Source organism: Thalassophryne amazonica, chromosome 6 (genome assembly GCF_902500255.1).
Source record: "Thalassophryne amazonica chromosome 6, fThaAma1.1, whole genome shotgun sequence".
Classification (NCBI taxonomy): domain Eukaryota; kingdom Metazoa; phylum Chordata; class Actinopteri; order Batrachoidiformes; family Batrachoididae; genus Thalassophryne; species Thalassophryne amazonica.
The window spans coordinates 129437496-129451357 of record NC_047108.1 but is presented as its reverse complement, the minus strand read 5'-3'; the positions used below and the strand labels follow the sequence as shown (position 1 = coordinate 129451357).

At 47.2% G+C, this 13862-nt stretch overlaps 1 protein-coding gene across 1 annotated transcript in view; it reads left to right on the top strand.

Moving 5' to 3' along the window:
• The window catches only part of LOC117513115 (inactive dipeptidyl peptidase 10), a 108032-nt gene that overhangs the window by 73082 nt on the left and 21088 nt on the right, over positions 1-13862 (top strand). The window contains exon 5 of the mRNA XM_034173452.1: positions 9455-9553. Within this exon, the coding sequence (XP_034029343.1) occupies positions 9455-9553 (99 nt within the window). The remainder of the gene's footprint in view (positions 1-9454; positions 9554-13862) is intronic.

Sequence of the window (13862 nt, the reverse complement as noted above, 5' to 3'; positions counted from 1 at the left end):
GGTCCAATGTACCGGTCCTTACGTTTGGGGGAATCAACCTGGAGGGGGATGTCCCTTGTGGATAGCCACACCTCCTGCCTGGGCCGATATGCGGGGGCTGGGGACCGTCGACGGTCTGCATGGGTCTTTGCCCTCGTCTGGGCCCTCAACAAGGCCGAACGGGTGGTGCGCCACACCCGACGGCATCTCTGCAGGTGGGCCTGGACTGAGGGCACACCAACCTCTCCCTCCACCACAGGAAACAAAGGGGGCTGGTACCCCAGACACACCTCGAACGGGGAGAGGCCAGTGGCAGAGGACACTTGGCTGTTATGCGCATACTCGATCCAGGCCAGGTGTTCACTCCAAGCCGTCAGGTGTGCGGATGTGGTACAGCGCAGGGCCTGCTCCAGCTCTTGATTAGCCTGTTCTGCCTGTCCGTTGGTCTGAGGGTGATACCCAGACGAGAGACTCACGGTGGCCCCCAGCTCCCGGCAGACACTTCTCCAAACCTGCGAGGAAAACTGGGGACCACGATCTGAGACGATGTCTGTTGGTATCCCATGCAGACGTACGACATGGTGGACCAGGAGATCCGCTGTCTCCTGGGCCGACGGGAGCTTCGGGAGGGCCACGAAGTGGGCCGCCTTGGAGAACCGGTCCACTATCGTGAGGATGGTGGTGTGCCCCCGGGACGGCGGGAGGCCCATGATGAAATCCAGACCAATGTGGGACCAGGGGCGATGAGGCACAGGAAGCGGCTGAAGGAGTCCCTGCGCCTTTTGGTGGTCCACCTTGCCCCTGGCGCAGGTGGTGCAGGCCTGGATGTAAGCCCGGACGTCAGCCTCCAGGGACGCCCACCAGAAGCGCTGCCGGACCACTGCCACGGTGCTACGCACCCCTGGGTGGCAGGAGAGCTTGGACCCGTGACAGAAGTCCAGGACGGCAGCCCTGGCCTCTGGTGGGACGTACAGTCTGTTCTTTGGCCCTGTTTCAGGGTCCGGGCTCCGTGCCAGGGCTTCCCGGACGGTCTTCTCCACGTCCCAGGTAAGGGTGGCCATGATAGTGGACTCCGGTACGATGGGTTCCGGTGGATCCGACAGCTTGGTTTTGACTTCATTGTCATGCACCCGGGACAAGGCATCCGACCTCTGGTTCTTGGTCCCGGGGCGGTAGGTGATCCGGAAGTCAAAACGGCCGAAGAACAGTGACCAGCGGGCTTGCCTGGGGTTTAGCCGCCTGGCGGTCCTGATATACTCCAGGTTCCGGTGGTCAGTAAAAACCATGAATGGCATGGACACTCCCTCCAACAGATGTCTCCACTCCTCAAGAGCCTCTTTCACCGCTAGGAGTTCTCGATTGCCCATGTCATAGTTCCGTTCTGCTGGGGTCAACCTGCGGGAGAAATAGGCACACGGGTGAAGGACCTTATCGGTCTCTCTGCTCTGGGATAGCACGACTCCTATCCCTGAGTCAGAGGCGTCCACTTCAACCACAAACTGGCGACTGGGATCAGGCTGCACCAGAACTGGTGCAGTCGAAAATCGGCGTTTCAACTCCCTAAACACGGCTTCGCACCGATCTGACCAGGTGATGGGGACTTTTGTGGAGGTCAGGGCTGTCAGGGGGCTAAAAACCTGACTATACCCCTTGATGAACCTCCTGTAAAAATTTGCAAAACCAAGGAACTGTTGCAGCTTCCTACGGCTCGTAGGTTGGGGCCAGTCTCTCACCGCTGCGACCTTGGCCGGATCCTGGGCGACGGAGTTGGAGGAGATTATGAACCCCAGGAAGGACAAAGAGGTGTGGTGAAACTCACACTTCTCACCCTTCACAAACAGCCGGTTCTCCATCGATTCGCGCTCAGGTCGTGAGAGGTTGTACAGCCTGCTGGACGGGAACTCCGCGCCTGGAATCAAATTGATGGCACAATCGTACGGACGGTGCGGGGGAAGGGTGAGTGCCAGATCCTTGCTGAAAACGTCAGCAAGATCGTGGTACTCAACCGGCACCGCCGACAGATTGGGAGGGACTTTGAGCTGTTCCTTAGCCTGGGAACCGGGAGGGACCGAGGATCCTAAACACACCCAATGGCAGGTCTCGCTCCACTGAACCACCAACCCGGACGGCCAATCAATCCGGGGACTGTGTTTTAACATCCATGGGAACCCCAGAATCACACGGGAGGTAGAGGGAGTCACAAAAAACTCTATCTCCTCCCGATGATTCCCTGACACCACCAGAGTTACTGGTAGTGTCCTGTGTGTGATTAAAGGGAGTAGGGTGCCATCTAGTGCTCACACCTGCAGTGGCGAAGGAAGCGCCACCAGAGAGAGCCCTACCTCCCTGGCCCATCTGCTGTCTAGCAGATTCCCTTCTGACCCTGTGTCTACCAGTGCTGGGGCCTGAAGGGTTAAATCCCCGCTAAGGATTGTAACTGGGAGTCGTGTGGAAATATGTGTGTGTCCCACGTGAATTTTTTGGCCCACCCTAAGCCCAGTTTCTAGGGGCGGGCGTTGGTGTTTTAACCATTCGGGGCAGTCTCTCAATTGGTGCTCAATTGAGCCGCAAACAAAACACGCTCCACGGGGAAACCTCCTCTGTCTATTCGGTGGTCTGAATGTGGCCCTGCTCGTGTCCATAGCTTCGTCAGCAGGGGGAGCTGTAGCCACACGGGGCGTAGAGGCCATGGAGCGTGGGAAGGGCGGACCTTTTTCGGACCCGGAAGGAAGAGGGACGGTGCATGCCCGGCCACGCCCCTCGTCTCGTTCCCGACGGCGTTCCTCCAACGGATTGTCTAACCATATAACGAGGTCGATAAGCCCATCTAATTCCCACGGTTCGTCCTTGGCCACCAGGTGCTCTTTCAGGACCGACGACAGTCCGTTTATGAAGGCGGCGCGGAGTGCAGCATTATTCCAGCCGGACCTCGCAGCCGCAATGCGGAAGTCAACTGCATAAGCGGCTGCGCTCCGTCGTCCCTGTCTCAATGACAGCAGCACAGTTGAATCGGTCTCTCCCCTGTTAGGGTGATCAAACATGGTTTTAAACTCCCTCACAAACCCAGTGTACGTATGAAGGAGCCGTGAATTTTGCTCCCAAAGCGCCGTAGCCCAAGCGCGTGCCTCTCCTCGAAGCAGATTAATCACATAAGCTACTTTACTAGCATCAGACGCGTACATGACGGGACGTTGTGCAAAGACGAGCGAACACTGCATAAGAAAGTCCGCGCACGTCTCCACACAACCTCCGTACGGCTCTGGGGGGCTTATGTATGCTTCAGGGGATGGTGGGAGGGGTTGTTGAACGACGACTGGAACATTTATATCCTGCACAGGGTCGGCAGGAGGAGGAGCTGCAGCAGTGCCCTGAGCGCTCGCTGCCACCTGTGCAGAGAGAGCCTCCACCCTGCGGTTCAGGAGGATGTTTTGCTCGGTCATCTGATCCAACCGAGCCGTAAAGGCGGTGAGGATGTGCTGCAACTCACCAATCACGCCTCCTGCAGACGCCTGTGCACCCTGCTCTCCCATTGGCCGTTCAACTGCTGGGTGACGCCCCTCGAGGTCCATGACGCTGGCCGAGATATCCTGTTGTGAAAGTGTAGTGACACGGACCCACAACAGGGGGCGCAAATGAACGGACAATAGAATAAGTTAAATTTGAACACTTTACTGTTGTGAATGCCACAACTACACACAGCAGATTATTGAATGAATACAAAGTCAATTGATAAAGGTGTCGTGTTGGCAGGCTCGATGATAGGAGACGTCCGTCTGGAGAAGAACCGGAACCACACGATTTCCTCCGCCACCGAACCAGGAGGATACTGGAGCCGCCAGGTCCCGAGTCCCCCAAGTGGCCACCGTCTCCGCGTGTCGGATCTGGTACTGCTGGCGAAGAGCAAAAACAGTCAAGTGTGGGTGTGTGTACACCCCGTAACAAGGATGGTGGTTATTCCACCTCCACCTCTAATCACACGCTCGTGCAGCTCCTGTCTAATTACTTATCTGGCGGAAAGCAGAGCGAAGCAGTCGCAGCCTACGCCGATCCTTCGGGAAGACAGCTGCAACAATGTATCTACTGAAATCAACGTAGGAATACTCAGGCTGAGAGTGTTACCTCCTTAAAAGAACGATATCTCGGCGAAGTGGTGGAGGTGTCGTCCTGCTCTTATTTGGGATGAGGCGCAGATGATTGGTGACAGCTGTCATAGCCGATGAGTGACAGCTGTCAACCCGGCCGCTCTTGGCAGGTGGCAGCGCCCTCTCGTGCCTGAAGCCCGCACTTCAGACAGGGCGCCCTCTGGTGGTGGGCCAGCAGTACCTCCTCTTCTGGCGGCCCACACAACACTAAGATTAATTATGGAGTTCCACAAGGTTCTGTGCTAGGACCAATTTTATTAACTTTATACATGCTTCCCTTGTTCTATTAGACCCCATTCCTACCAGGCTGCTCAAGGAAGCCCTACCATTATTTAATGCTTCGATCTTAAATATGATCAATCTATCTTTGTTAGTTGGCTATGTACCACAGGCTTTTAAGGTGGCAGTAATTAAACCATTACTTAAAAAGCCATCACTTGACCCAGCTATCTTAGCTAATTATAGGCCAATCTCCAACCTTCCTTTTCTCTCAAAAATTCTTGAAAGGGTAGTTGTAAAACAGCTAACTGATCATCTGCAGAGGAATGGTCTATTTGAAGAGTTTCAGTCAGGTTTTAGAATTCATCATAGTACAGAAACAGCATTAGTGAAGGTTACAAATGATCTTCTTATGGCCTCGGACAGTGGACTCATCTCTGTGCTTGTTCTGTTAGACCTCAGTGCTGCTTTTGATACTGTTGACCATAAAATTTTATTACAGAGATTAGAGCATGCCATAGGTATTAAAGGCACTGCGCTGCGGTGGTTTGAATCATATTTGTCTAATAGATTACAATTTGTTCATGTAAATGGGGAATCTTCTTCACAGACTAAAGTTAATTATGGAGTTCCACAAGGTTCTGTGCTAGGACCAATTTTATTCACTTTATACATGCTTCCCTTAGGCAGTATTATTAGACGGTATTGCTTAAATTTTCATTGTTACGCAGATGATACCCAGCTTTATCTATCCATGAAGCCAGAGGACACACACCAATTAGCTAAACTGCAGGATTGTCTTACAGACATAAAGACATGGATGACCTCTAATTTCCTGCTTTTAAACTCAGATAAAACTGAAGTTATTGTACTTGGCCCCACAAATCTTAGAAACATGGTGTCTAACCAGATCCTTACTCTGGATGGCATTACCCTGACCTCTAGTAATACTGTGAGAAATCTTGGAGTCATTTTTGATCAGGATATGTCATTCAAAGCGCATATTAAACAAATATGTAGGACTGCTTTTTTGCATTTACGCAATATCTCTAAAATTAGAAAGGTCTTGTCTCAGAGTGATGCTGAAAAACTAATTCATGCATTTATTTCCTCTAGGCTGGACTATTGTAATTCATTATTATCAGGTTGTCCTAAAAGTTCCCTAAAAAGCCTTCAGTTAATTCAAAATGCTGCAGCTAGAGTACTAACGAGGACTAGAAGGAGAGAGCATATCTCACCCATATTGGCCTCTCTTCCTCTCTTACTCTTCATTGGCTTCCTGTTAATTCTAGAATAGAATTTAAAATTCTTCTTCTTACTTATAAGGTTTTGAATAATCAGGTCCCATCTTATCTTAGGGACCTCGTAGTACCATATCACCCCAATAGAGCGCTTCACTCTCAGACTGCAGGCTTACTTGTAGTTCCTAGGGTTTGTAAGAGTAGAATGGGAGGCAGAGCCTTCAGCTTTCAGGCTCCTCTCCTGTGGAACCAGCTCCCAAATCAGATCAGGGAGACAGACACCCTCTCTACTTTTAAGATTAGGCTTAAAACTTTCCTTTTTGCTAAAGCTTATAGTTAGGGCTGGATCAGGTGACCCTGAACCATCCCTTAGTTATGCTGCTATAGACGTAGACTGCTGGGGGGTTCCCATGATGCACTGTTTCTTTCTCTTTTTGCTCTGTATGCACCACTCTGCATTTAATCATTAGTGATCGATCTCTGCTCCCCTCCACAGCATGTCTTTTTCCTGGTTCTCTCCCTCAGCCCCAACCAGTCCCAGCAGAAGACTGCCCCTCCCTGAGCCTGGTTCTGCTGGAGGTTTCTTCCTGTTAAAAGGGAGTTTTTCCTTCCCACTGTAGCCAAGTGCTTGCTCACAGGGGGTCGTTTTGACCGTTAGGGTTTTACATAATTATTGTATGGCCTTGCCTTACAATATAAAGCGCCTTGGGGCAACTGTTTGTTGTGATTTGGCGCTATATAAAAAAATTGATTGATTGATTGATTACTTGTAGTTCCTAGGGTTTGTAAGAGTAGAATGGGAGGCAGAGCCTTCAGCTTTCAGGCTCCTCTCCTGTGGATCCAGCTCCCAATTCAGATCAGGGAGACAGACACCCTCTCTACTTTTAAGATTAGGCTTAAAACTTTCCTTTTTGCTAAAGCTTATAGTTAGGGCTGGATCAGGTGACCCTGAACCATCCCTTAGTTATGCTGCTAAAGACTTAGACTGCTGGGGGGTTCCCATGATGCACTGAGTGTTTGTTTCTCTTTTTGCTCTGTATGCACCACTCTGCATTTAATCATTAGTGATTGATCTCTGCTCCCCTCCACAGCATGTCTTTTTCCTGGTTCTCTCCCTCAGCCCCAACCAGTCCCAGCAGAAGACTGCCCCTCCCTGAGCCTGGTTCTGCTGGAGGTTTCTTCCTGTTAAAAGGGAGTTTTTCCTTCCCACTGTCGCCAAGTGCTTGCTCACAGGGGGTTGTTTTTACCGTTGGGGTTTTTCCGTAATTACTGTATGGCTTTTGCCTTACAGTATAAAGCGCCTTGGGGCAACTGTTTGTTGTGATTTGGCGCTATATAAATAAAACTGATTTGATTTGATTTGACACTATCAAACGCCTTTTCGGCATCCAAACTTACTAGGACTGCACATTTCTTAGTGTTACATATAGAATGGATTATGTGTAAGGTTCTTCTGATACTGTCTTGAGTTTTGTGCCCTGAGATGAAGCCAGTTTGATACTCATCAATCAAATTTTATTATTTTTTCATATCGTTTAGCCAATATAGATGTATAGATTTTATACTCGACATTAAGCACAGATATTGGGCTATAACTAATACAATATTCTAGGTCTTTCTCCTCCTTTGGGATCACAGAAATGATTGCCTCATTCCATGAAATTGGAATGTGACCCTCCTTAAGAGTAAAATTGAATGAGGACTCAAGCATGGGGACTAACTCCTCCTTAAAGCACTTATACCACTCTGGTGGAAACCCATCCTTATACACATGACAAAAAACTCCTGTAACAGTGTAATGTGCCGTTCATTTCCAAAGTAAACGCTTTGTTGATCCAGGACGTCGTCTGACTACCACAGAAATGGCAGAAGAGTTTGACATCAGCACTTTTTCGGCATGAAAAGACGTGCGGAGGAATTCGCGCGTCAGGACGGAGGTGCAGGGCACACAACAAAAAGCAACGCTGTGATGAAGCCTCACAGGACATGTTGTGGCATGTCCAGGTCGTCCACAATTTCTCGGATAGTCACACGACTGAAAAGCCACCGAAAGCCGTCCGAATCTTCCGAATGGTGCAAGAGCTGGGCATGTTAGGGCTTGTCCTGTGAGACCAACACGGAGCTGCTTTTGTCCCGCGTCATGAGTGGCTCCGTGGCGAATTTCTCCGCTCCTCTTTCCATTACAAATACTCCTGTAACAGTGGAATGTGCCGAAAAAGTGCTATGTCCAGCTGTCTTGCCATTTCTCTGGTAGTCAGACGACGTCCCAGATAACAAAGCGTTCATTTTGGAAATGATCTGGTGGCTTGAGTCTGTCGATCGCCGCTCGGTGAGTGGCGCGCCATCCACCGCTGTAGGCCATCTTTAATCCAGTTGTAATTGTTCTTAATCTGTGTGATCCCCATAAGATCTTCACCGAAAGCCATCTGAATTTTCCAAATGGTTTCCACACGGGCTGTCTCTCACACTTTATGAAAAAATTTTGATGAAGCAAAGCGGCAGTCGATCAGCCATTTTCCTGACAATGTAAATCCGACGAGGGGCTGGAGCACTCCTCCCACAAGGCGTGCTCACAGGCGAATGATGCAACCGACAGGCGTGAAAAAACTCACGCATGCGCACGAAGGTTCAAGCTTGGCTGATGCAATCACACGATTCAAATCCATATAGTTTGTGCAAAAAATAAAAAGGTCCGTTAATTTTCTAACAGACCTCATATGTATTGCTACCTCATTCGTTGTTTCAGCAAGTTTTACATTAATGTCTCTTTTGGATTTTTCGAGTTCTTCTTTTAATTCTCTCTTAATGTCTTCATTAAATGCAGCAATATCGGCTTTAAATTCCGTCCTAAGTGACTAGATTTCCTTCATTATGTCGAGGAGGGCTGAGTGTATGGAGCCTGCTGCTTCTCCTTCCACGGGTTCACCCTGTCCACTGCCCTCCGTCTCCGACATATCTGGGTCTTCGGTTTCAATCAACTCGGCTTGTTTGACAAATTCTTTGATGTTTCTTTGTCTTCTTGGTCATCTCTTGCCTTTCATTGCACTCCGTCTGTATTTTATATGTTAAATTTATTCAAATTCCGGCGTTTTGTCGAGTGTTGATCGGGAGCTACGAGCCTATGCCGCCATCTTCTTAGCATCCCCCTACTTGTTGCACCTATCTTTGGGCAGTTTTTCCCATTCCTCTTTGCAGCACCTCTCAGGCTCCATCAGGTTGGATGGGGAGCATCAGTGCTCAATGATATTCAGTGGCTGGGCCACTCAAGGACATTCACAGAGTTGTCCTGAAGCCACTCCTTTGATATCTTGGCTGTGTGCTTAGGGTCATTGACCTGCTGAAAGATGAACTGTCGCCCCAGTCTGAGGTCTAGAGCGCTCTGGAGCAGGTTTTCATCCAGGATGTCTCTGTACATTGTTACATTCATCTTTCTCTCAATCCTGACCAGTCTCCCAGTTCCTGCTGCTGAAAAACATCCCCACAGCATGATGCTGCCACCACCATGCTTCACGGTAGGGATGGTGCCTGGTTTCTCCCAAACATGACGCCAGTCATTCACACCAAAGAGTTCAATCTTTGTTAATCTTTGCTTAATTTTGAGCTTCATGGTAAAGGCTGTGAATAATTATGCACATTTGATTTCTTAGTTTTTTTCTTATTTTTAATACATTTGCAAAAGTCTCCAAAAAAACCTTTTTCACGTTGTTGTGTTTTACACATCAATGCTTCACATTCACCCATGCAAGGCGCCCACTACACACAACTAGAGGATTAAGGACCTTAACCTTAGTGAAGACACCACTGACCCACAACCAGCTGCAGCTCTTGTTCATATTCAGGATGAAAGAACCACAATGTGTTTATCTGTTGTAGGATACATCGTGTTGGAGGACAACACACCTCTGTCTGAAGCCCTGCAAGACAAGACACTCCCTGAAACTATTTTCAGGACTCTGTCAGCAGACAACCACGGTACAACAAAGAAATCTTTGTATCAGTTTTTAAAGAACAAAGAAATCTTTATGCAGTGGTGTTCAACTGTGGAATTCACTTTATTTAGTAGTCAGCCTAATTTTAAAGTGGTCATATTGGATTTAATCTGATTATTTTCAGTTATTATTCAAACTTCAATGAGTCTGGAGTTTCATCTTAAAAATTTTCAAAGTGGGATTGTGCAGATAAACAAGCTTAAGTCATAAAATAATTTGTTTTAGACTTCCGTGTTATATGTCACAGAAGCCAGGATTGGAACTTCGTATTCTATGAGACACGCTCAGTCAGCTGGTCTGCACTTTGTGCAAGATGCCAACACAATATATGGGAGAGAGAGCGAGAAAGACACTCTCTCTCACTGAAGACAGGGGGCCTGGCAAGCAGCAGCTCCTTTCCTGTTAAAGACACAGACAGTTTCTTAGAGAACTGTGATTTTTCAGAAATGCATCACTTACTTAAGTGATGGGCACTTGCCCATGTTACAGACTTTAATAGTTTAAATAGTTTTAGTCACCTAACAACCAGTATTAGCATGCTAAAACAGTTGAACCATATTGCTCCATAGTAGAGAAGCTTGAATCTTCGACTGGACTGGGTTGCTTGACGTGAGGACGTTTCACTTCAAATCGCAGAAGCTTCCTCAGCTAAAATTCTTCCTCTGGTAGTCTGACTTCTCTCTGACTCTTGTAGAGAAGAACAAACAGAAGCCACAAAAGCTGGAGTTTTAAACCTAACCAGACGCCTCCTACCGAGAGGCAGACTGCTGTTGGCTAGTGATTAAACAATTGCTTTAATTAGCACCTATTCTGCTCTAGTTAGCACCCTCCTAATGACAGGGCAGCTGTCCCTCCTAATGATGGGACTGACGCCTCTCCTGATGACGTGAATGACTCATTACCATGAACAAAAGACTGAAACTGCTTTGATCTGAGTACCCCATTGTAAACAGGGGACAAAGCGTGTCTCAGACCCCCTCCCCGGTTAAGGCTGGGTTTCAACTGTTTCAAGTAGAATGCCTCTTTCACCCCTCTCTCAAACCATTTCTTCTCTCTGGCTAAGATTTTAACTTCCTTGTCCTCAAATGTGTGGTTAGTGTCTTTAAGGTGGAGATGAACTGCAGACTGAGGTCCACTGGCGCCCTCTCTGCGGTGCTGGTATAGCCTTTTGTGTAAAGGTTGCTTAGTCTCACCTATGTAGTGTTCGTTACAGTTTTCCTGACATCTGATAGAATACACTACATTGCTCTGTTTGTATTAGGGATCCTGTCCTTAGTTCATAGTTCATAGTTAAAATTCAAATGTCTGAGCATTTAAAAAGTAAGGAGCAGCAAATCAGGAAGTTTCACAACCTTTTAGTGCAGAAAAGGCGTACTTTCAGTGGGGGTAGTTATAAAGATACACCCAGACAAATTAGTGACAACAGGGAAAATTGGGTAAAGAATCTCTCCGACAGGGTTCTTACACAGACAGAAAAGGATGTGCTCGCGAAAGGACTAAATTTCTCAGTGACCCCTAAACATATACCGACAATAGATTACATCACTGCAGTAGAGTCAGCCATTAAACATAACAGTTTGTCAGAGTCAGAAGCTGGGGACCTCCGACTAAGAGTCACAGCAGTGCTGAACAGTGCTAAGCCTTGTCAAGAAAGATGACTTTAAGCTTGCTTTTAGCTTGTTTTCATCTTGGAATATAGTACGTGCCATTGGATTAATATACATGCTGTTGGAGTAAACTGGACAGTGTTTGGTACTTTCCTGGAGTAAGTGAGGTCATACCGGACTTTTCCATTGCAGATGGGGAGGCCCATGGAATGAACTCAGTGGTGAAGACGATGGAATATATCTAAGGATGATTCTAACATAACAAGTATGATTAAATTAACTATTAATGTAATAAAAGTAAGAGTTGATTAGAAAAAGTATGTTACAAATAAGTGAAATGAATGATTGAAGGAGTTGTTTTTCATAAAGGGTGCAGAGAAAAAGAGGAAGTTAGTGATGTCGCAAGTGAGGCCAGAAGAGCTGATGATAAAACAACTGAAAATGATTAAGATGTGATAAAATATGAAATGAATAATAAGGAATGGAAATGTTGTATATGATCATATGAATTGTTTTTATGTGAAAGAGAGTTGTAATGAAATGATTGAATATGATTGATGTGATTCTAAAGACATGATTTAAACAGAATGAATTCTCAGAAAAGCTGATGTGTTAACAGAAAAGAGGAACTTGAGAAATAAGTTACTGGCAGCCGAGAAATAAGTTACTGGCAACGGGCTGCAGATGGCTTCCAGTAAGGGAAGGAGTAGGGAGGAGGTTTTGAGTCACCATCGTCCCCATGGTAACCAAGCTCATCTAAATACAAAGTATATAAACTGTAAAACACCAGGAAATGGGGTTATTCTTCCAGGGAGAGGGGCTGTTGTCACTTCTCCCCTGCTACGAGGAGATCACAAGACTTGACCATCTTGTGAGCAGCAATTGGAATCGTGGAGTGAGAGGATTGGAGACATAAGAGATCATTTGAGAGAGTTTTCAACTCCCACTCAGGCCGTCCAGTCACGGAGTAGCAGAGCATTGGAGAATAATCACTGGCCTTAAGTCTGAGTGAGGAAGTTTCAACATTTTCTCTCTCAAGGAACATCACAGCATACCAGAATGGATTAGATCAACTTTTGGTTGATTGAAAAAGGAATAAACTCTTATGTGGATTAATTTCCTGATGGATTACAACATCATACAAGGATCGTGGTCAGCTAACAACTAATAGCTGATGAAGAGGAAATCAAGTTCATCGAACTGGGGATTTTAACATCAAAAACCTCCTTCCCTCACTCCTAGAAAAATTGTTAAGAAGTTAATCCAGTCCAGTCAAAGTAAGATCAGACAGCATTATTGAATTAGAAACAAAAATCTCTGCCAATCATTATTCTGATTATAATTAAAATTCTGTTGTGAAATTATCATCATATAACCTATTTTGATTATGTTGTCGGCACTTGCAAAACCTGCAATAAATTTCCAAGCATGCAGTTAAAGTGTTAAGGCTCGGACATTGGATTTATTGATTCTTCTTAAGGTGTAAAAGTTAAAGTTTATTGGGTGTATAACATCAAAAGTGCTCTAAAAGGTTAGTCTGGTTTTTAATGAAATTAACGCATCCTGGGGACTCGCTGTACGAGTCACTAAATTTAAAATCTAGCAACATTCCAAGAGCCCTGATCCATAAGAGGAGAGCTGCCATTAACGGGCGTGGCCGGCTCGTATCCTGGTTCCAGAGGAGGCTATTCGACCGGGGTGCAAGATCAGCGTCAGCGGGGTGGACGTCCGGATGGAGGCAGTGAGTGGCTAGACGAATCTCCTCGCCACCAGCTTGAACAGCCTTTGTGCAGCCTTGCCGGGTAATACCCGTGGAGACACAAAGGTCGGACCCCAGAGACGGAGAGCTGGTTTTTAGTACACAAACGCACTCATCGGAGGGTGAGCGTGTGCCGCGTGTATCTAAAAAAATAAATAACGGGATCTGACACGTGGCGCCCGAACAGTGACCTGACGAAGTGTAGTCGGGTCCGAGGAAGAATCCTGGCCAAAGGAGAGTCTTTGCCATTGGATAGGTGGAAAGCCCCTGAGTGGATCACCAAAGGAGACAGTGTTGTGGAGAGTGTCGGCTGATGGCCTGTATAGGTCCAGTAACGGCTTGAAACATATCTGTTTTCCAGAGGTGTGAAAGTTTGGAGGCGACCACCAGAAGGACGAAGTAAAGACAACAGGAGCAAGTATCCCAGGGAGCTGGGATCAAGGACGAGAAGCAGACGTGTCACTGCTGGATCGTCTGGACTGGGACGAGAAGCAGACGGAGATAGCCTGTTGGATCGTCACGAAACGACGAGGAAGGGAAGCAGACGAGGGAGCCTGCTGGATCGGATCGTCAAAGAGAGCAGGTATGAGAGTATACCGTGCAAAATGGTGATCTACCTCCATCCAACATCACAGGAGAAGAACGGAAAGCTTTGTCAGCACTGCAAAAGGACCAAAGCATCCTTATCCTGCCAGCGGATAAAGGCAGATGCACGATGGTCCTGAACACATTGGACTACAAGGCCAAGATCAACAACTTGCTCAGTGACTCCAACACATACCAACGTCTGAAGAGAGACCCCACGAGCGGCTATAAGAAGAAAATTATTAGCTACCTGTTGGGTATTTTCTCCTCCAAACATTCTTAAAACCTTTAACAAGACAAACAGAGTCAAGAACCACCAGTGAGACAGAAAGTCAAATTTA